Source organism: Heteronotia binoei, chromosome 14 (assembly GCF_032191835.1).
Source record: "Heteronotia binoei isolate CCM8104 ecotype False Entrance Well chromosome 14, APGP_CSIRO_Hbin_v1, whole genome shotgun sequence".
In the NCBI taxonomy this organism is placed as follows: domain Eukaryota; kingdom Metazoa; phylum Chordata; class Lepidosauria; order Squamata; family Gekkonidae; genus Heteronotia; species Heteronotia binoei.
The window spans coordinates 66,282,236-66,302,059 of record NC_083236.1 but is presented as its reverse complement, the minus strand read 5'-3'; the positions used below and the strand labels follow the sequence as shown (position 1 = coordinate 66,302,059).

Sequence of the window (19,824 nt, the reverse complement as noted above, 5' to 3'; positions counted from 1 at the left end):
TTGACTTAGTACAGTATGGAAGATCAACTTGTCTGCCTTTCGGTTTGCTTAACCAGTTCTGTTCTCTTGGTTTATGCAGGTTGCAAATCGATGAAGAACTGCGGCAGCGAGAGCGAGAGAAGGAACGAGAACGGGAAGCTGACCGGGAACGAGAGAGGGAACGAGAGAGAGAACGGGAGAGGGAGCGGGAGAAAGAGCTAGAACGGGAACGAGAAAAAGAGAGGGAAAGGGAACGGGAACGGGAGCTAGAGCGGCAGCGAGAAAGAGCCCGGGAAAAGGAACAGAGTATTGTCAAAACTATGGAAGTCCCTTTTGCACCTCTGTCAGACTTGCATGGGCTGAGGAGCCACCCGCCAGAAGAACGTGTCAAACCAACTGAGCAGCTAACGCCAAACCGAGCAGGTAGCCTTGAGGCAGCACTTAAAGCTGCTTTCCTTTGAAAATTTGTCTGACTGTGACTTAGCCAACACAAAACCCCCAAAAGATTCCACCTCTTTATGGGGCCTTACATGAATCTTGATTCCTTACATGACTCTTGATCCCATTATGGTCCCATCCCTGGTTTGGTAAGAGTTGCCGTCCATAAAGCTACTCCGTAGATTTATAGGCCGCCCTTTCCCTGAGCCCATTATGGGAAAGGGCGGCCTATAAATCTACGGAAATAAATAAATAAAACTCATGGGATGATCTTACATTTTAATATGTGTCTTCCCACACAGGCTCTTCCAGCATTCAGCCATTTAGTTTATTGCTGGTTTCATTAGCAAAATTTATTTGCTAATCATGACAGAACCCTAACAGTTTATATCTTCTGTCAGTGTTTATGTTTTCTGTATTCTGCACATCTGTGAGGTTGCCAGTCAGGTTCCGAACCCTGTTTTTGCTGCATAATTAGGCATTAGGATACTCTCTGTGTGTATTTGTGTTTAAATTACTTTAAAATATCAAATACACAACATATTTTTAGCTCAGAGTTCTTTCGAGAACCATTTATAAATATGTTACCAATTTCTAGGTTAGTTTCTCAAAGCGTACTTGAGGGGTTTCAATGGCTCTGCTACCTTCTTCATGTCTCTCACAGAGTAGCCATCTAATGTCACTGTCTTTCAGTTATTTTCTGCAGAATTTTCTGATAGTGTCAACCTTTCCAGGTTAATCTGGGAGATAGATTTAAATAAATACATACAAGTTCACGTGAACCATTAATTATGTGCACAGTATGTGGCTAGTAATGTGGGAGGGGAGTTTTTACACAATAGCCTTGTTTATTTACCATTGCTGCATCTTCAGAATTACTTGACATACTATTAAGGCAAGAGACACTATGTACAGTATTAGTGTTAATATACATTAAAGTAGACATGTGGATCCATTGATCAGATGAGTAATCTCTGTGTCCTGCATCTTGGTGGCATTAGAGGCTGTTCTGATCTTACGAGAACATTGAGGAATTGTTCTGTCACCTGTGCCATGCTGTTTTTCTTAACTAAGCAGTGCAAATTGACTTGTCGCATAAGAAGTGTCAGCACAAAGGTAAACACAGGCATTGTTAGAGTGATATTCATCCCATTTATTTTGCTGCCATCTCCAAATTTACCAGGTGCACCCTGAGCAGAGAGTTACATCCCAGTGTTAAGTGAAGCTGAATACTTGTATTGCCACTGAGAATTTGCCTTTTTTCTTGCAGAGAAACCCAAGGATTCTTCTGCCATCCAGACCCCCAAGCCAGTCCAACATCCTTTGCATCAATCATCTGCCTCTCACCATCCTGTGCCCAGTCTCATTTCCAGCCACAGTATGTTTCCCTTGCCTGGAAGCAGTGCAGCCACCGCGCTTCTCATCCAACGCACCAATGAGGAAGAGAAGTGGCTGGCACGGCAGCGACGGCTTCGGCAGGAGAAGGAGGATCGCCAGTCCCAGGTGTCAGAGTTCCGGCAGCAGGTGCTGGAGCAACATTTGGACATTGGGCGCCCAGCAACCCAAATGGAAGCAGAGCATCGGCCAGAGAACCCCAGGTAATGCTTGAACTTCTCTATAACTGGACTGCCTTGGCCTCTTGAGAGAAAGGAGTGTTGCCCAGTATTTTGTGCCCTCATCTGATTTGCGGGGCTGCAAAGCACCCAAATCACTATCCAAGATGAGGTGGTTTCTTTGCAGGGGCAAGCCACCTTCCATTGGAGAATTGACAGCTCAGGAGGATAAACAAGGCCCAAAGTCTTCATCTGGCTCCACTCAATCTGGATTTCGATGGGCATGAGCTAATGCCATCTGACAGCTGCCTGGAAGCCTGGGCAGAATGAGCATGGGTGGCCTCCATCCAGCTGATGGTGACCAGGTGTCACTGAGGCAGTTGCCACTAATTGCTGCCATTGTTGGCAGATGGAGCGAGGACCAGGCCTTGGAGATTTCTAGAACTGAATGGGTTATAGCACTGCTGGCACCACCACTTCCTGGCTTCAACTGTGTAGCCTAGGAAGGGGTGTGTGTGAGAAAGTCCACAGTTGACTTTTGGAGCTTCATTGCCAGCTTGGCTAATAGCAAGATGATTGCTCTTGAACAAGACAGGAGCCTTTCCAACCACACAGATGCAGTTTGTTGTCAGTGGGCCAGGAGCCTCAGCTCCCACCATAGGGGGACCTGATGTGGAAACCACATGAATAATAGTGCCTCTCTATCTCTGTTCTGGACATGCTGTGAAGAGCAGCAAATTTCAAGGGAGTGGCAGAGAATAAAAGGTGCAACTGTATGCCCAAAAATTCAGAATCTCAGTCAAGTGCCTGTTCCCATCTTGCTTATGCCTTTGGATGGATCAGTTGTCTCATGTTTTGCTCTGTTGCCAAGCACTCACTTAAGCATGACAGACTCAGATCATCTCTTTGGTTCAGCTGCTGGATGAAATTGTTGATTTTGGGTATCAAGGGATTAGAGGAACTAATCAGGTATAAGGAGGAGTGGGATTGCTGGCCTGCATGGCCATGTCAGTTTCTCATTTCATTGTCCACATTTGTAGTGGGTTGAGCAACCCCTCCCCGAGCAGGATTCTTAAAGGCAAATCACACCCCTTTTTGAGTTTTCCTTGGCAATGATGTCATGCTGTTGGCACATCAGCACCTGAGTCCCCCCTCAACTATTTGTTCAGAAAGACACAATCCAGCAGCTGCTAATCTCTTGCACCTGGATGATGGAAGTGGTACAGCAGAAGGGACAGCCATAGGTGATCTAATAAAGGACTATAGCAAATCAACAAAAGGACACACTTTTGTTCGCTCCTGTTGACACCTATTGACAGTCTAGCAACCAACAGGAGTCAGGGGGGACCAGGGGCATGGAAGGAACCGATGTGCCAACAATACAACATCATTGCTAAGGAAAGCCCAGAAGTGGTGCCAGTCTTCTCTAGGAATCACTGGAAACTCTGTGGTAAACATAGTTTCTTACACTTCCTAGAAAGCACTGATGTCACTTTTGGGTTTTTCCTAGAAGTGATGTCATGTCATACACCCAATGATTTTAGTACTTTTGTCCTGCTGGTGCTCCTCTGAGCAGAAACACGAAGAGTGGGTTGCTGGCAGGATTCCTGGCCTTATCCTGACTATGGTGATATCTTTTGAAGATATTTTAGGTCCGTTTTTGAAGTGCCTTTATAAATTGAATGGATTTTTTCCACAATTTTTTTATAATTGTTGTGTTGAAGCGATTATTACTGTTAGTGTACCACTTCAGGTGCTGTTGTGGTTCCAGAGAAGTGGGACATAAATGCTAAATAACTAGGAAACAAAAATAATCCCCCAGGAGCTTAGTTGAGGCCAGTCATATTGGCATATTTTGAAGGTTTCTCAGCCCCACAGCTTGTACCTGACCTTTCTGCAGTTCCATATCGCTCTGGTTAGATCTGAGGCAGCTATCGGAACTTGATTATCTCCTCAGTGGAGCTGTGGAGCAGATAAATCGCACAAGGCATAGCTTCAGTGCATGCAGCATTTATCCTGCTAGCAGTTTTATTCCACTTGCTAGTCATTTAAGAAGTATTTTATGGCATCACTCCCTTTACACCACTGTGGCAGAAGGCTTTTTTTCTGGTGTTTTCCTTATTTTGCAGAGCATGTGTCAAGTATGTAATAGACTAAAAGTAGAATTACATGTTAGGGTAATGTTTGGGTAATGGAACAAAGGCACAAAAGGACATTTCTTACCACACGCCAGATCCTAGTATAACCAGTCACTGTGTAAGTCAAGTAAGCAAGACCCCTAAAACAGCACTGGGTATTTAAACATGTCAAGAGTTTAGGACTATTTACACAGGGGTGTCAAACTTATTTGTTTTGAGGGCCTCATCTGACATAAATGAGACCTTGTCAGGCCGGGCCATGTGTGTCATAAAATGTAATGCCAGGTAGTGGAGATAAAGGACACAGCCAAACACAACGAAAGATTTTTTTTAAAAAAAACCCTTAAAATAAAACATGCTTAAAGTATTAGGGCTTTTGCAATATTGTGGTCTATATCAAAGCAAGCTCTTCCTCCCCCCCCCCCCCCCCATTTCCTCCGAATGCCTCAGCCAATGGGGAAAATAGAGGCTTTGCTCTGAAGCTTCTGTGCAATTGAGGAAGCCTGGAAAAGCAAGCTGTGGCACAGAAAGAAGCAAGAGAGAGGGAGAAGGAAGCAGACTCGCTCGTGGGCCTGATAGGAGCCCTCCAGGAGCCCGATTCAGCCCCTGAGCAGCATGTTTGACACCCCTGGTTTACAGTGTTTCAATCGTATTTCACAGTGTAGTCAGAACTACAATAAATACAGCAACTATTTGAGGGGATGGGGTAGAGGGGATGGGGAATATCACCTTGGAGCAAATCAGTGAAGTATATACTACAAAATAATGTTCTGAAAGAGCTAAAGTTTGCCACCATTTGACCTATACAGTACAGGAACTAAGCTTACATATTAGAAGTATCAGTTTGCAAACACACAGCTTGAGTAATTTATCTCAAGTACATGGCAAAAAGTTTTTGAACAACAAGGGTAGGCCATTCAGGAGAAAATTGGCTTGGTCACTGTTAAAGGAAGCTACATTTAGAAGCCATCAGGTTGATCATGTTTCAACTACCATGAAATATTTCCACACCAGCAAAGCCATACAAAAATTGAGATTGTGCATGCAGGGAAAACCAGGCTTCTTAGCTGTAACTCACTCCTCGAATGGTCATCTATACATTCACATAGATGGACTTAGCCCATGTTCAGAGCTGTAATTCGGAAACCTCTAGAACAGGGGTGGGGAACAGTGGCTCTCCAGATGTTTTTTGCCTACAACTCCCATCAGCCCCAGCCATTGGCCAGGCTGGATGGGGCTGATTGGAGTTGCAGGCAAAAAACATCTGGAGAGCCACTGTTCCCCACCCCTGCTCTAGAGCAAGGGTGGCCAAACTATGGCTCAGGAGCCACATGTGGCTCTTGAAGCCCCCACCACCTTGTCAGCCAGCTTGGAGAATGCATTTAAAGTTAAAGTTTACACTTTCTTTCCACCTCCACCTCCCTCCCTTCCTGTCTTGCAGCTCTCAAACATCTGATGTTCATGTCTTGCAGCTCTCAAACATCTGACATTTTATTCTGTGTGGCTCTTATGTTAAGCAAGTTTGGCCATCCCTGCTCTAGAGCTTGAGTTTATGAGTCTGGAGCTCCAGAGCCTCACCCATTTCCAGTATCTCCCTTGATGGGCCAACCTCCAGCTGTTTAACCATCTTCTCTGCTTTTCACCAATGCAATCTCCTTTCCACCTGCAACCAATGCAGTCTGCTGTGTAGCAGCCTTCTCTGTGTTCTAATTCAAAGGATTCTGACAAGGTGCCTTATGCAGCAACAGCTGGTGGTAACAAAACATATAACCAACTGTGGTGCTAAGACCATAGCAGCTGCCATACAATGCCATATGTGACTCCAGGATAACTCCAGTAATTGGAGGCTAAGATACAAACAATTGTCTTTCAAAGAATCTCTGTTCTGTCAGAGGCCTAATGAACACTTGAGAGGGTCACACCCTATCCTGCAAAGAGATCACCAAGAAGTTACTTACTGATACTGATGTACACGGTGCCACTGCTCTTGGGGGCCCTGCTGCATTTGTAGTGCTGCCAACTTACCTTTAATGAAATGACTAGCTTTCATACCTATGGGCCTAAATATTTGGGGGCCTATTTTTACTAACAGAAAGTTACCCAGTGTATACTCAGCAGTGAAGCTCACAAAAAGCCTGGAGGAAATCAGTATGTCTCTTGCTGGGTAGAAAGGGTGGAGAAATTTAAGTACTAATGAAATCTGTGTACAGAAGGATGCTATGGAATTGAAGAATAGTAGTAAGCACAGTAGTGCTGGAATGTGTGTATGTGCATCATGCCCCTCACCCTGATTCTGCTGCAGTTTGTTTACAACCCACAAGGTGTCACTCCAGTCCCAGAGTGCTCTGTATCTTGGAAGTCAAGCCTGCGAGTATTCTGGCCAAGTCTGGCTTCACACATGCACACGTTTATTTATTATGGATTATGCAGAATAAATCAACAGGGTGGGACAGCCAGGTGACAGTGCAATAGAATTCGAATTGTAGAAATCCGGAAACAAAACAGGTGAATGACAACATAAGGGTTAACGTGACACATCAATGAAAAACAAAAATTACTTACTAGGAAATTACCTATAGCAACAGGTAGTAAATACTATACATGGTGGTATTGTCTACAATTCCTAACCCTTTACCCCAAGCTTTTTTCTGAACCATACTGTTATAGTGCCCACCCTAGTTCCTGTGCAAAAAGCCTTCTTGAATAATCCAGTTTTGCATAGCTTGCAGAAAACCAGAAGAGTGAGCCTTCCTGTTATCATCAGGCATGTGATTCTATAAGATGGGGGCCACAACAGAGAAGGCACATATATACTCCTTACCAAGCTTCCTCCAGTAGATAGCTTTATAGCTGAAGGATAGTCCTTACATTTTACCTTCTCACTACATAGGCCTCGTTTAATCACAGTCCAGAGAAAAATTCTTCACTGTGTGGCAACTATGGAGTATAAGGCCTTTACTGCATCAGAAGAAGGCGGAAAAGGCAGATAAACAATAATTAAATAGCAGATTGTGACAGCTAACACCACATTCTTTAGCCACAAGCTGAAAGGATACTATGAAGACCAGCTTATACTTTTTGTTACTACAGAGTGTTTTGCATTCCAGGAAGACACTTGCAAAGTCCTTCAGAAGCAATACAAGTGTTTGTTTTTAGAACGGCTCTCTTAATTCTTGCATGTCCATTCTTTCTGCAGATTGGGACCAAACCGCCCTGAACCAAGTAACCGAGACCAACAGCAGCATTTTGGAGGGCCGCCTCCACTCATCTCCCCAAAGCCTCAACACCATCCTGTCCCAACGTCTCTTTGGAACCCAGTCTCTTTAATGGATAACACCAGTGAGCCCCGAAGAATACAAGAGAGTCATTCTCTCCAAGGCCATACTGGCCAATATGAGCCCAGTCGGCAAGCCATCCCACTTGTGAAGGTAGAACGGGTCTACTGTCCAGAGAAACTGGAGGAAGGGGCCAGGAAAAGAGAAGCCCTGGACAAGTACCAGCCAGCCAGGGAGCCTGGGGGATCAGATCATGGTGTTTTTTCCCATGGGCCCTTCTTAGCAGAACTGGAGAAGTCCACACAGACTATTTTGAATCAGCAGAGGACATCACTCTCTCAGAGTGGACAGTTTGCTGACGTCAGCTTGAACAGCAAGCCTGGTTCACCCTACAGGCATCCATTATCCAGGGGCTATGACTCCATGTACATTTACGACGAATTCTTGCAGCAGCCCCGCAAGCTGGTCAGCAAACTGGATCTGGAAGGGAAGAGGCGGAGAGAAGCTCTGGAAAAAGGTCAGTACTTGAAAAGGTCTATAGACTCTCCATCCTCAAATAGCCCTGTATGTTCCACCAAAGGGAAATACTGTATGGAGCAAGCACAGAGACACTAAATAATGTAATTGCAAAAAAACAAATGCAGCTGCTAGAAAATGCTCCGGACTATCAATACTTGCCTTTGACCAAAGTTCCTGGTATCTATGCAAAATATGATGTTTTGTACAAGTGAGCTTATACAACAAACCAAAAGCACACTTACTCCTGTCAAACAAATACCTGCTCTGTATTCCATTATAAAGGGAGGCAATGGGAGGGCAGTAGCTATCAATCAGTTCATGCCATAGCAACCCAGACCTTGGCAGCCTCAAAATGTGGTTCTTTCTGCCAAGTACAGCTGTGCAGACTTTGTGGCAAGAAGTGGCTTGAGACTTTTAAAAACGGAAATGTAAGAATTCCTTGAAATAGACTCGGACAAACACTTTTACTCGATATATTTGCCTTTCAGTTCCTACCAATTGATACCCAGGTGGTGCTGTGAAGCTTGCTGTCCTGAGACCTGTTTTATTTGGATAAAGGAATAGAGAGAATGCTTATTAAATTTGCAGATGATACTAACTTGGGAGGGGTCGCAAATACAGTAGACGACAGAGACAGGATACAGGATGACAGGCTGAAAAACTGAGCTAAAACAAATAAAATGAATTCTAACGGATAAATGTAAAGTTCTGCATTTAGGTAGGAAAAATCCAACACATAATTATAGGATGGGAAAGACCTGTCTTGGCAGTAGTATGTGCAAAAAGGATCTAGGAGTCTTAGTGGACTGTACTCTGAACAGGAATCATCAGTGTGATGCAGTAGCTAAAAAGGCAAATTCTATTTTGGGTTGTATCAACAGAAGTATAGTGGCTAGATAAAGTGAAGTGATTATATCGCTTTACTCTGCTTTGGTTAGACCTCACCTATACTATTTGTGTTCAGTTTGAGTCACCACAATTTAAGAAGGATATAGACAAGCTGGAACAGGTCCAAAGGAGGGCAACACGAAGATGGTGAGGGGTCTGGAGACCAAGTCCTATGAGGAAAGGTTGAAGGAGCTGGGGATGTTTAGCCTGGAGAGGATCATCATCTTCCAAGTACTTGAAGGGCTGTCAAGAGACGGAATTGTTTTCTGTGGCCTCAAAAGGTTGGACCAGAATCAAAAGGTTGAAATTAAATCAAGAGTTTCTTAAACATTAGGAAGAATTTCCTATTTCCTCAGTGGAGCAGGCTTCCTCAGGAAGTGGTGGGCTCTCCTTCCTTGGAGGTTTTTAAACAGAGGTTAGATTGCCATCTGACAGCGATGCTGATTCTGTGAATTAGGCAGGATGGGTTGCATCAGTGTTTAATTCTTGTGGCCCTTTCTTACATTACATGTCCAGAGAAATGCTGATTGACACTTTGGTGTCAGGAAGCAATTTTTCTCTAGGCTAGTTAGGCAAGGGATTCTGGAGGTTTTTGCCATCTTCTGGGCATGAAGCGGAGGTCACTGGGGATGTATGTGGGGGGTGAGGGGAAGGTATTTGTGGGGTTCTTCTTGCATTGCGTAGGGGGTTGGACTGGATGGTCCTGGAGGTACCTTCCAACTCTATGAATCTACAATTCAGTAATTTCTGGAACTTTTACTGCAAAACTCACATTGTTAGAATCCATCACACATCCAATCTCCAGAGGCAACCCACTATCAAGGCTGCTGGAAAGACAATTTTGAGGACCAAACATGGAATAAGCACAGAAATTGCATGCTTTCTCAGGAGTTGAGCCCTCCCATATTTAAGAGCATTTGTCTTGATTGGGAAAGGATGCTTTAGTTTCTAAGGCTGGGGTTCTATGTGTTGATTTGCCTGAAGACTCTCCAGTGTGGTAGTTTCAGTATCTTTTCTGCATTCAGCATACAGCTGAATTGATGCTAGGGCAAGATTATTAAATAAGGGGAAACTAGCCTTCGGTTTTTGCCAGGCTCTGATAGTTTGGACGGGGGGGGGGGGGGGTGTTGCATGTCTCTAAGGAAGCTAATTGAACCTCCTACCTAGCAGGCCATTTGCCGTCAATAGATTGCTTTGAACACCCAACCCAAGCTGCCCTTTAAATCCTGCCTCCAAGATAGGACCAATTAATAAATGATGAACAGAGACTAATAAAGGAGTTTTAAATATTAATCAGAATGTACAACCAGAATGGGATTAGCAGAGGAGAGGAAAGCAGAGCACTTAGCAGGAGGGTTGAGGGAGTTTTGAATACAGGCTCCCAAGGTTTCCGTTGTGTGAGGCAGTAGATATCTTATTCGTGGCTGTTCATCAGGCATCAGCCAGGTATTCATCCTCTGCCTTGCACTGGCCTCTTCCTGTAGCTGTCCCTTATCCCTTCAGTATTGGTGAGACAGCTAGCAGCAGGGGCAGCTGCCATTCCACTGTGCAGATGAACCTCATCTCCTGTGGTACTGAGTACTAAGTCAGAAGATTGCAGAGGCTGCTCCTGGGGTGCACATATGTTCCCTCCACAAAGATTATGAAGCGTAAAAGAACTGAATCTCCAAGTCTGGCATACAGGGCTGTGCAGAACTACGAGGAGCCCAGGCCTTATCATTAACACCCCACGAAGTTCATCTGTCCTGTGCCTCTTGGCTGCCGCATACACTACACGAAAGGCAGCCTGGTGTCTTACGGTTCAACAGGGCTTGAGCTTCCTGTGGAGAAGTCTCAGAACATGTGAGCTCACAGCTGTTGTCTGCTTTATTAGGTGCAAGATGCAACATCTGAGTGACCATAGGAAAAACGTCATTACCATTGCAGAAACCAGAGTTAACACTCTTCAGTTCCCACTCTTTTCCTTTCCGTTGTTTTCTTTCTAGGCAGATTGGTTCTGCTTTGCATTTTTTTTTCTCTTGAAGAATCTTAAATCCTTTAGCAGAAATCCTGCATAAGGCTGCCTTTTATTCCACAGCAACTTATTTTCTTCCCTGCAAAACAGGCTCGAGCAATATAATCTGCTTTTTTTCCCCACATGTTATCTGGCTTTGCCATCACCATTCTGTGATAACACAGAATGGTGATGGCAATTCAGTCATTAATTTTGCAATAAGGCCTAGTTTTCCAGCTGAAGTATGTCCCCTTGTGAGATCTCACATCTTGGCCAGAGAGACTGAAAAAACCAGTGGCGTCTTGGCAGTGCTGAGTCTTCCTCTGCATACAGTGTTTCATCTTCTTCTGCATATAGGTTATTATTATGATCTGGATGACTCCTATGATGAGAGTGATGAAGAGGAAGTACGGGCTCACTTGCGATGTGTTGCAGAGCAACCGCCACTGAAGCTGGACACCTCCTCAGAAGTAAGTCCATCTCTCTTCCCCCATGCTAATGGAAAAAGCATTCTGATCCATAATTGCTCATTCAGGGCCCCAGTCAACAGACAGAAACTTCATAAGTTGACAATACCTTATTATATGGCCCTTATGCACGTGCTATCTAAGGTGATGATGGCTTCTGGAATAAAGCAAAGAGCTCACTTTGCTACGTAGTGCTATTCTCCATCTCTTAACGCACCATATGCTGGATTTGAAAATCATTAACCAGTTAAGTAGCAAGGAGAAGTGATTTGTTCAGTACCTCAAAACAAATCTGCATTTGTGACATAAACCTGCATCCTTCCAGCTGGTATCCAGATCCTATCCTGCTTGAACTATGTTCTGCTTACTTTTGTAGGCTGCCTCAATATTGCCAAACATGTGAATAGGCCATTAGTGTAGTTGTGTATTGGAAGGAATCATTAAGCAAGAAAAGGAATCATTAAGCAAGAAAAGGAATCATTAAAAGAAAATACATTAAGGCATTGTGGATTCTTTTCCAAAATGATAGTTTCCTTTGGCTTCCTATAAAAACAATCCTCTCAAGAAAACTATATCTGATATTAGCACTTGTTGACGTGCACTTTTAAGAGGGTGAAATCCTGATGAAGTTTCTTTCTGTTTTGCTCATCCAGAAACTGGAATTCTTGCAACTTTTTGGACTGACCACTCAGCAACAGAAGAAGGAGCTGCTGACTCAAAAACGAAGGAAAAGGCGAAGAATGCTGCGAGAAAGAAGCCCTTCTCCACCAACAGTACAGAATAAACGTCAGACACCCTCTCCTCGTTTTGTGCTTTCAACACGTTACAGCCCTGATGAAATGAACAACAGTCCAAATTTTGAGGAGAAAAAGCGTTTCCTCACGACATTCAATCTAACTCACATCAGTGCTGAGAAGCGGAAAGGTATGTCTTCATTTACGGGGATGGGGATATAGATTCTTTTCATGAACAAGAAGGATGAGATCTCACTGTGTCTACTGAGTCCAAAGGACGTATGAAGGAAAGTTTCAGTTCTAGAACCTAGTGGCCAAACTGCAAATGTACCTACTCAGTGTCAAAGGGTTTCAGATCTCTGCATGAAAAAAACTGTACAAATTTATCTAAATTTGTATGTGAGGGTAACGAAAGGTTGTTCGGGAAACTGGTCTGCAGACTTCTGAAAACTTCAATTGACGTAATTGGAATAAATGAGGACTGGAAAAATATGTAGTACTTGTAATTGTTTTGGCCTTGATTAGAGCAAGCAAGTGGCCATTGCTAACCCTAGATGCCCCTACATTGTTCAGTAGAGAACTAGTGAGGTTGTGTAACACATGAGAGAAAGCATGCAGTTCAACTATCTGCTCTTCCATGAGCTTGGTGGATAGTCTTGGGCAAATAGCTCTTTGCTTTAGTCCTTGTAATACATAGATTATAACAGCGGCCTACCTTACAGGACAGCTGTAAGACGTACATTAATGGAACATGTAAAGCGCTTTGAACCCCTGAGAAAAATCCTAAGTCATTGGAGTGGATCCCACCCCATCCTTACCAGTCCATGGAACAAAGTTTACTTATTTGTTAAAGTACTTACGTTTTTGGCTCAAATTTGAAGTCTTCCTCCAAGTTAAGAGAGCCAGTTTGTGTAGTGGTTAAGTGTGCAGACTCTTATCTGGGAGAACCGGGTTTGATTCCCCACTCCTCCACTTGCACCTGCTTGGAATGGCCTTGGGTCAGCCATAGCTCTGGCAGAGGTTGTCCTTGAAAGGGCAGCTGCTGTGAGAGCCTCTCCAGCCCCACCCACCTCACAGGGTGTCTGTTGTGGGGGAGGAAGGTAAAGAAGATTGTGAGCCGCTCTGAGACTCTTCAGAGTGGAGGGCGGGATATAAATCCAATATCATCTTCTTCATAAGTAGCTCTTCCATTGGAGGAAGGCTGCTTAGAGAATGGTTGGATCACCCCACTAAAAGAAGATGATGATATTGGATTTATATCCCACCCTATACTCTGAATCTGAGTCTCTTGAGCTGTCACAATCTCCTTTACCTTCCCCCCCCCCCCCACAACAGACACCTTGTGAGGTAGGTGGGGCTGAGAGAGTTCTTACAGCAGCTGCCCTTTCAAGGACATCTCCTACAAGAGCTATGGCTGACCCAAAGCCATTCCAGCAGCTGCAAGTGAAGGAGTGGGGAATCAAACCCGGTTCTCCCAGGTAAAAGTCTGCGCACTAAACCACTACACCAAACTGGCTTTCCAAAAGGTATTAGAAGTGTCAAGTGTCCAAATCAAAAGGTGATTAAATAGGATTTACTAGCATAGGCCAGAAGAAGAGAGTACTTCCCTGGACTGCATTAGGAATAAAAGCCAGGTTTCGTCTCTGCTTCCCATTCCACAGATAAAGAGAAACTGGTAGAGATGCTCCATGCCATGAAACAGAAAAGTGCCTCCACAGTGAAAAGCTCACCACGGGACAGTCCTACCATTGTCCAGGCTGGTAAGTGGCCTTGAATAGGAGTTACATTATAGCAAGGAAATGATGGGCTTAGAGCTCCTCATGGCTGAAAGAAACCACTGGTGGGCTTGATTTTCCTGTGACACTTTGCTAATGTAAACCAGAGGCAAACTGGAGACGTGGAAATGTTGCAGTGTCAAAGTTGACCTTTATTGATCTGCCAAAGCAGGACAGGTATAGTACTTTCCAGAAACAGATGTGCAGCGCAATCCAGCATTTTGTCAGATGAATTTCCACTGATTTCAGTAGGATTTAGTAGTTCATGATTGCTCATTTTGCAGAAATGTTGAAAAATAATGCCCCTGTGCCTCATAGTGCTGGTACTTGCAAGTGCAGAAGGACCATGTTGTATGCAACTGCCCATCCTGTGCTGGTGGCATGGAACAGAGGGATTCCATTTTTAAAGCTTATTTGATGGTATGCTGCTGTCTTGAGCAGTTTTACAGATACTATTTTAGGCTGTTTATGTAGTTTTATGCTGTTTTTTTACATTCTGCTTCAATATTGGTCCTTCTTATGTTGAAGCAGGTCTCTGGAGAGGCAGCGTATACATTGTATGTGACAGTATTCACCTAACAGCATTTTAAAGGGCTTTTGGAAGTGTTCTTTGATTTTTCCATGCTTATTTATGTGTACCCCAACTAAAACAAGGTTTCTGTTATATTTCTTTCTGTTAACTAATCAACACAAACCCAGTGAAACATCACTAATTGTATTTATCTTTCCAAATTTTGTGTTTAGCCATGCCTTTCTCAAGAAAGGGTGTTTACACCAGAAAGCACTGCTGAATAAACTCTGTTACTCCAACTAATACTGTTGTTTGTTTTTCCTTGCCAGAGCCACAAGTGCAGCAAACTGCTGTGGAATCAGATAAACCAGTTGGCATTGCTGCTGCTTCTCTGCCAGAGACTCAGAAGACAGCTGAGCCCAGCAGAATAGAACAGCTGAGATCGCATGAGCTTCAGAGAGCCAAGGAGACTATTCCTGTCTCCATTGAGAAGCCCAAGTTGAGTGATGGGCACACAGCCAAGAAAAGCCTAAGCATCCTCAACTACGTCCGAGGCCCTTTGCCCAAAGACATCCCTGTGCCACTGTCGCACAGTATGAATGGGAAGAACAAGCCATGGGAGCCCTTTATAGCTGAGGAGTTTGCACATCAGTTCCATGAGTCCGTATTGCAGTCTACACAGAAAGCACTGCAGAAACACAAAGGTAATGGGAATAAGGGAAACAGTGAACTAATAGTATGAGTGGGAAGGAAATTCACAAGACTGCAAACTGTGCGTGCAGATTTAGAACCTAGTATTGTGAGGGGAGCTCCAAAGATCTCCTGTCAAAAGTTAGCTTCTACTTCCTTAAACTCTAGCATTGTAGTGTGCCAAGCTTGCAGTGAGGCATATCATTTGGATGTACAGAGAGGCAGATGAAGAAACCAGCTCAGCAGATTTGTAAATGAAGTCTCCTGCACAATCCATTTTTCAGTGCTCTGCATCAAAAGTTACTTCAAATGTACATTCAGTAATCTGCTTGGTCAACAGTGCTTCAGTCTGTTTCAGCACATTTCAGAGAAAGGCAGAAAGATGTTTTTGTTTTTAAAAAACTTGGAAATTACCAATGTGGAAAAATTGAAATCAGCTAAGTGCCTGGCATGGGTTCTCATAACACCTTAAATAAAATATCATCATTGTCTCAAATGCCATATATTGCTAGAGTAGCCTGAACAAATTTCAGTTGAAGAAATGATAGCTTCACGAAATACACTGAATATATATAGCTCAGTTAGTGAAAAGCTCATTAATTTCATCAGGCAGGAGTGCAGAATATAAAATTACTAGTGTGTACATGGCAGCTGTCAGTGGGAAACATAATAAAAAAAAATTAAGACCACCAATAGGAGCAGCCGATCTAGCAGCTGAAGGTACGGCCCATAAACATTTTCAGTGAGTGGCTCCGAGAGAGAGTAAAATTCCTGGAAAAATGGCTCTTGTATTGAATAAGGAGCATTAATCTTCCTGACACACCTTTCATTTGAACTAACATCTCAAGTAGAAATTGCTAAAAGTACTAATGTCTTCTTGGGCAGACTTGCTTTAAAAGAAACGGTATTGAATTTGTCAGGCACCTGATTTGAGGCTGGCCAGCTGGAGTCCCTAGATTCCTGTCTGCCTCTGACTTTTTCTTTGACCTTGACAAGTGCTTTTTCCCTCTCCCCTTTATTCCTAATTTCTTCATATTCTGCTCTTCCCATGAGTTTGTTTTTGCTCTGGGTGACTCCTGACAGCTCTTAACATTTGATGCCTCCTGGAGCGTGCTTTATCTTCATTAGCCTGTGAGGGGAGCTGGTTGTTAGTTTTGGAATTCATGTGACTTTTTGGTGTTTCTCCATACCTGAGAAGTCTCTTGAGTATGTAGATACCTTGTCTGTAGGTGACCTGGTTTTTGCTGCCTTTGTGGTGAACACAAGTTACCCACTTTGCTGTTGGATACAGTAATGATAATTGTTGGAGACACATAACATGCAGATGTTCTTCTCTTTCATGCTGGTTTCTAGGTAATGCAATGGCACACTCTGCGGAACATAACCACAAAATTGATGCCTCCATTCATTATAACATTCCGGAGCTGCAGACCTCAAACTGGATCTCTCTGCCACAGCAGAATGGCCAGAAAGATTCCCAGGATAAAGGGTTCATCCCACAACAACATGATAAGGTCTCTGACTCTGAAGAAGAGGAGGGGGAGGAGGAAGAAGAGGACTACCCTAGACCCAAATGGCACGGGATTGAAGCAATCTTTGAAGCCTACCAGGAACATATAGAAGGTAAGCTAAAGTGTTGCAGGAGATCTCTTTTGCTGCAGTGTAGTCCAAGCCTGTTTTCAGTAATGAGGGAAAAAAAATCAAGCAGGTGATTCAAGCATAGTCTTGAGCAATTGTGTAAAAGGCCTTTCAAAATCAGTAGGGATCCCTTTGCTCTTGTAAGATCTTTCCTGCCTAGAACAATTTGTGATCAAGTATAATATATGCTATTTTATAAAACTGTGCTGTATCCAGGTTTAAATTGTATTTTTGGCTCCCGGCCATATATATATATATATATATTCCCCAGATTGACTTCATTTGCTAGTTTTAGATCGGGTTTTTTACATCGCTAGTTTTATGATTTTATTGTCTAGTTTTTATATTGTGGGCTGCCTAAAGCAGGTATCTGGAAAGGCTGCAGAACAACTTCCTAAATAACAGTGTGCGTGCCATTCTGGTTATAATAATCCAATAAAGAAAAGGAAGTGTGGAGAAGCAAATGAACACAGAGGTGGAATAATCATACAAGGTGCACGCACCACCACGTTTGAGGCCACTGTCAGGAACAAGCCCATATCTCTTGCCATCCTGCCCAGATGCAAGTTAATCAGCTGCCTGCCAGCAAATACCACCTTGATTTTGTTAACAGTAGAATTGCCCCGTATTGGCTTCCTGTGCCTCCATCAGTCTGTGCAAAGTATAGTTAATTGTTTTATGACAGGCATGAATCACACAATTCTGACATCCTGGAAGTTGGTTACATCTCAGATCATTTCTGAAAAAGCTTTAAATTGTCTTTTAGGCAACTGAAAAGTACAGTAAGCTCAAAGGGCATTCAGCAACGTCTTTCCATAAACTATGTTCTGAAGACTGAAGGCTTCATTTTAAAGATCAGGCTATTCTGAATTCCTCAGATGCCAAAGGAACAGCCATGTTAATTTGTTTTATGAGAAATAAGCAGGAGTATCACGGCTACTATGTTTTTATTTTAGCATAAAAATTTATGGAATAAAGCATCTTGCATCTGAGTGAGTTCTATTCCCAAAAACTTTATTCAGGAATTAAACCTTTTGAGTGTTAAAGAGTTACAAGACTGCTGTCTGAATTTCTCACTATGTTTTTTTCTCTTGAGATGCATCTTGTCCAGTATGTTTCCCACTCTGGGATATAGAAAACAAAATAAGAGATGAAAGACACATCACATTTACCATGTTTTAAGACTCTCAGAACATTGAGATTATTTTTCTGCTTCAGCAGTATTTAGTTTGCAGACTGATCTAAGGAAACGTCCCCCCTTTTTTACTCATGAATTTTCTCTGAAAGGCTAAATGGAGTAATTTAGTAGGATCTGTCTACTCATTGTGCTCCCCTCCATAGAGTAATGATTCAGTTGCTAACCAATAGTAATTTTGTTTCCTTCCTGAGGAAACATGTTTTTAAAAGTTCAGTATTCTATTTAAGAAAGGATGTGCAGTTTTTGGAAGAGCCATTTTACATGCATGGGCTTCTTTAGAACAGTATGATTGGGGAGGGAGGTCCTTCAGAAAATTTCCCTGGACAGCTAACAATCCTGCTTTGTTTGCAGAGCAAAACCTGGAACGGCAAGTGCTTCAAACTCAGTGCAGACGCTTGGAGGCTCAGCACTACAGTCTCAGTCTGACAGCAGAACAGTTGTCACACACAATGACAGTGAGTATTGATTAGCTTTTACATATTCCAGAGGTTTCCAGAGCAAAGAGCCTTTTGGCCTAATGTATCTCAGCTCTTGTACATTTTTCATTCAGTTATGGGATTTGGTTATTGAAGTACCTTTGCTGTTACATTGAATTTTTTTAAATGTCTTTTCCCATGTGCAGGAACTAAGGAACCAGAAGCAGAAGATTGTCTCCGAAAGGGAACGACTTCAGGCCGAACTAGATCACTTGAGAAAGTGCCTTGCATTGCCTGCAATGCAGTGGTCTAGAAGTTATTTCAAGGGGTATCCCAGGTGACACGCCCTTGCACTAGGCCGAACCTATAGTATAGAAATAATAATCTATTTTATTACCTGGAATATTTAATATTTTTCACTGGGAGGTTTGAAGCTTAAAAAGAGAGCGAGAATGTGCCATGCATGAAGCAAAGGACTATGGGATCCAGGAAGAAAATCCACACCCTTCTCTTGACTTCAATGCAACTGAATTTTGTAAACTCTACAAATAATCCACTTAGAAGAACTTTAGTTTTGGTTAAATTTAAAAGTTTTATTTTCCCTGTGCTTTCCCTCCTCCTGCCTTTTTAATTTTAAAAAAAATTGTTTTTAAATGCAGTTTCCACCAATGACACTAATATCCACTTCCCATTGAAGGGACTGGGATCATTTCCATACGTATGTTCTTTTTGTTGCCATACTAGTACAATTGCTGTTTGGGGGATCTGTCCATTGATTTGTGCTGAAATATATTTCTCAACCCAAGAGGAAACCGGGTACACATCAGTTTTTTTTAAAGAGAATGAACTGGATATTTTGGATACAGAAATAAATATCTGCAGAGTAATGGGCCTAGCAGAAGATGAATGCAGCTTCCAAACTTGACTTCCCATGCATCAATCAGCTTTCCGTTGGAAATGCACTTCACTTGAAAAATAAAGTGAATAAATAAACTGAAGGTACATTTTTATTACTGGGGAGGGGAGGATGTGTACAGAACAGTGATATACCTACAATACACACAAATTATGTACCCCAGTGGGTAGAATTTTCATACAAAGATTTTGCAATTAAAGTTAAAAAAGAGGTGCTTCAGCCTTGTACTGTGTATATATTTAAAAAATTTTGTATGTTTTTATTACTTTAATTATTGTTATAAAAAGCTTGCCATTTTCAATATGTTTCTGCTTTTTGTTTTTTTGGCAAAAATAGCTTGCTTTTAGTGTTTGTACTGCTGCTGGTCAGGACATGAAACAAATATTGAAGTGTTTTTAAAAAGAATTTTAAAGAAAAAGCTTTCCACTGGGGCACGTGCTGTCACTTTTAGATATTTTGCAATGTGTAGCACCAGAACTCTCTTGCTTTGAAGACCCAGAATTTATTTCTCTCTTCTGTCCCACTCCTTCCCCTTCCTCACCAAGCCCTTAGAACACTGAATGTCAGATGAGTAGCTGTTGTTGAAACAAGAGTTCAGTGTGAGAAGCCCAACATTTTAGGGAACAAAATGATCAGGGTCTATGAGCTTTACAATGTGCCACCCTAAAAAGGGTTACACCCTTCTAAGACCACTGA

General features: G+C 42.8%; 1 protein-coding gene across 7 annotated transcripts in view; it reads left to right on the top strand.

Annotated features, from left to right (window-relative positions):
• Positions 1 to 19,429, top strand: part of GSE1 (Gse1 coiled-coil protein) — a 592,607-nt gene extending 573,178 nt beyond the window's left edge. For 6 of the 7 annotated variants that reach the window (XM_060254205.1, XM_060254204.1, XM_060254207.1 and 3 more), the window contains 10 exons: positions 80 to 402; positions 1,688 to 2,015; positions 7,305 to 7,900; positions 11,141 to 11,253; positions 11,904 to 12,174; positions 13,646 to 13,744; positions 14,600 to 14,974; positions 16,314 to 16,583; positions 18,148 to 18,251; positions 18,419 to 19,429. In XM_060254205.1, the coding sequence (XP_060110188.1) occupies positions 80 to 402; positions 1,688 to 2,015; positions 7,305 to 7,900; positions 11,141 to 11,253; positions 11,904 to 12,174; positions 13,646 to 13,744; positions 14,600 to 14,974; positions 16,314 to 16,583; positions 18,148 to 18,251; positions 18,419 to 18,553 (2,614 nt within the window). In that variant the 3' untranslated portion in view covers positions 18,554 to 19,429. The remainder of the gene's footprint in view (positions 1 to 79; positions 403 to 1,687; positions 2,016 to 7,304; positions 7,901 to 11,140; positions 11,254 to 11,903; positions 12,175 to 13,645; positions 13,745 to 14,599; positions 14,975 to 16,313; positions 16,584 to 18,147; positions 18,252 to 18,418) is intronic. The other variant, XM_060254206.1, reaches the window with a different exon arrangement.
• Positions 19,430 to 19,824: the final 395 nt, after the last annotated feature.